Source organism: Octopus bimaculoides, chromosome 13 (genome assembly GCF_001194135.2).
Source record: "Octopus bimaculoides isolate UCB-OBI-ISO-001 chromosome 13, ASM119413v2, whole genome shotgun sequence".
NCBI classification, from domain to species: domain Eukaryota; kingdom Metazoa; phylum Mollusca; class Cephalopoda; order Octopoda; family Octopodidae; genus Octopus; species Octopus bimaculoides.
The window spans coordinates 20,392,178-20,393,276 of record NC_068993.1 but is presented as its reverse complement, the minus strand read 5'-3'; the positions used below and the strand labels follow the sequence as shown (position 1 = coordinate 20,393,276).

At 33.4% G+C, this 1,099-nt stretch overlaps 1 protein-coding gene across 2 annotated transcripts in view; it reads right to left on the bottom strand.

Annotated features, from left to right (window-relative positions):
* The window catches only part of LOC106871903 (DNA excision repair protein ERCC-1), a 39,061-nt gene that overhangs the window by 36,685 nt on the left and 1,277 nt on the right, over positions 1-1,099 (bottom strand). The window contains exon 1 of one of the 2 annotated variants that reach the window (XM_052972369.1): positions 825-1,038. The exons of the other annotated variant lie outside the window; for it this stretch is intronic. Within the exon in view, the coding sequence (XP_052828329.1) occupies positions 825-863 (39 nt within the window). The 5' untranslated portion in view covers positions 864-1,038. Of the gene's footprint in view, positions 1-824; positions 1,039-1,099 lie in introns of those variants that run through there. 2 annotated transcript variants of the gene reach the window in all.

The following is a 1,099-nucleotide window of genomic DNA, read 5'->3' as shown; positions in this document are numbered from 1 at the left end:
TTACATATAGTCCATCCGGACCGAAGAAAGTATTTTAAAATTATATTTAATGCATTTGAGGGGGGCGAATGCAGTTTCACACCACCCCTTGAAAAATGCATTTTTTTTTTGGAAAAGTTTTTTTTCAGATTCCTACGTTTTAGATGTCGGAGATTACAAATATGCAAAAAAAAAAAAATTACTCCCCCCACCACTCCCCGCTCCCATTTAAAATTTTGAAATTTTTCGAAATTTTCTTTCCTTAAGTTTTAGATGACGGAGATTCCGGATATACAAGAAACCACGTTTTGAAACTTTTGAATTCAATAAGCATATAGATAGGTGTATAAAGAGATAGATAGATAGATGTCTTCTTGGGGCTAGATACAACAGTAACACTGTCTTCTACAGGACAGTCACATTTGACGAATATATTTTATGAATAAACGGATAGGGATAAATAGACAAATAAATAGATGGGTGAAATTTAAAATTGGGGAGGGGTGAAATTTGAGCCCCCTATTAAACTTTATAACATTAATTATTAAATATCAATGTTTGTTTCTCATAAAATGGTTCACATGCGGATGTGGTGTGTATATTTAATTTGCATTAAATTATTATTTACGATTATTTAAGGCAAACAAGTAAAACGCAAATTCTTTTCACTTTAATGTTTTTGTATTTAATTTCGATTTGCATATGTTCGTCAATTCGCTACGATCTCATTAAAGTAAACAAAATCAAAAATTTAAATTAGGATGGAGAGGTGGGTTATATTGAAAAAAATTTTCTTTTTTTGCATATAGGCGTAGGAGTGGCTGTGAGGTATGTAGCTTGCTTACCAACCACATGGTTCTGGGTTCAGTCCCACTGCGTGGCATCTTGGCCAAGTGTCTTCTACTATAGCCTCGGGTCGACCAAAGTCTTGTGAGTGGATTTGGTAGACAGAAACTGAAAGAAGCTCGTCGTATATGTGTATGTATATATATATATATATATATACATAATTTTTCTCGTCTGGCCGTAAAGCCTTTTCTGTTTGTTTTCCTGTCTTGTTTTTTGTCCGCCACTACATTCCTCCATGGATAGATTTAATTTGCGTATACAAATTTAATCT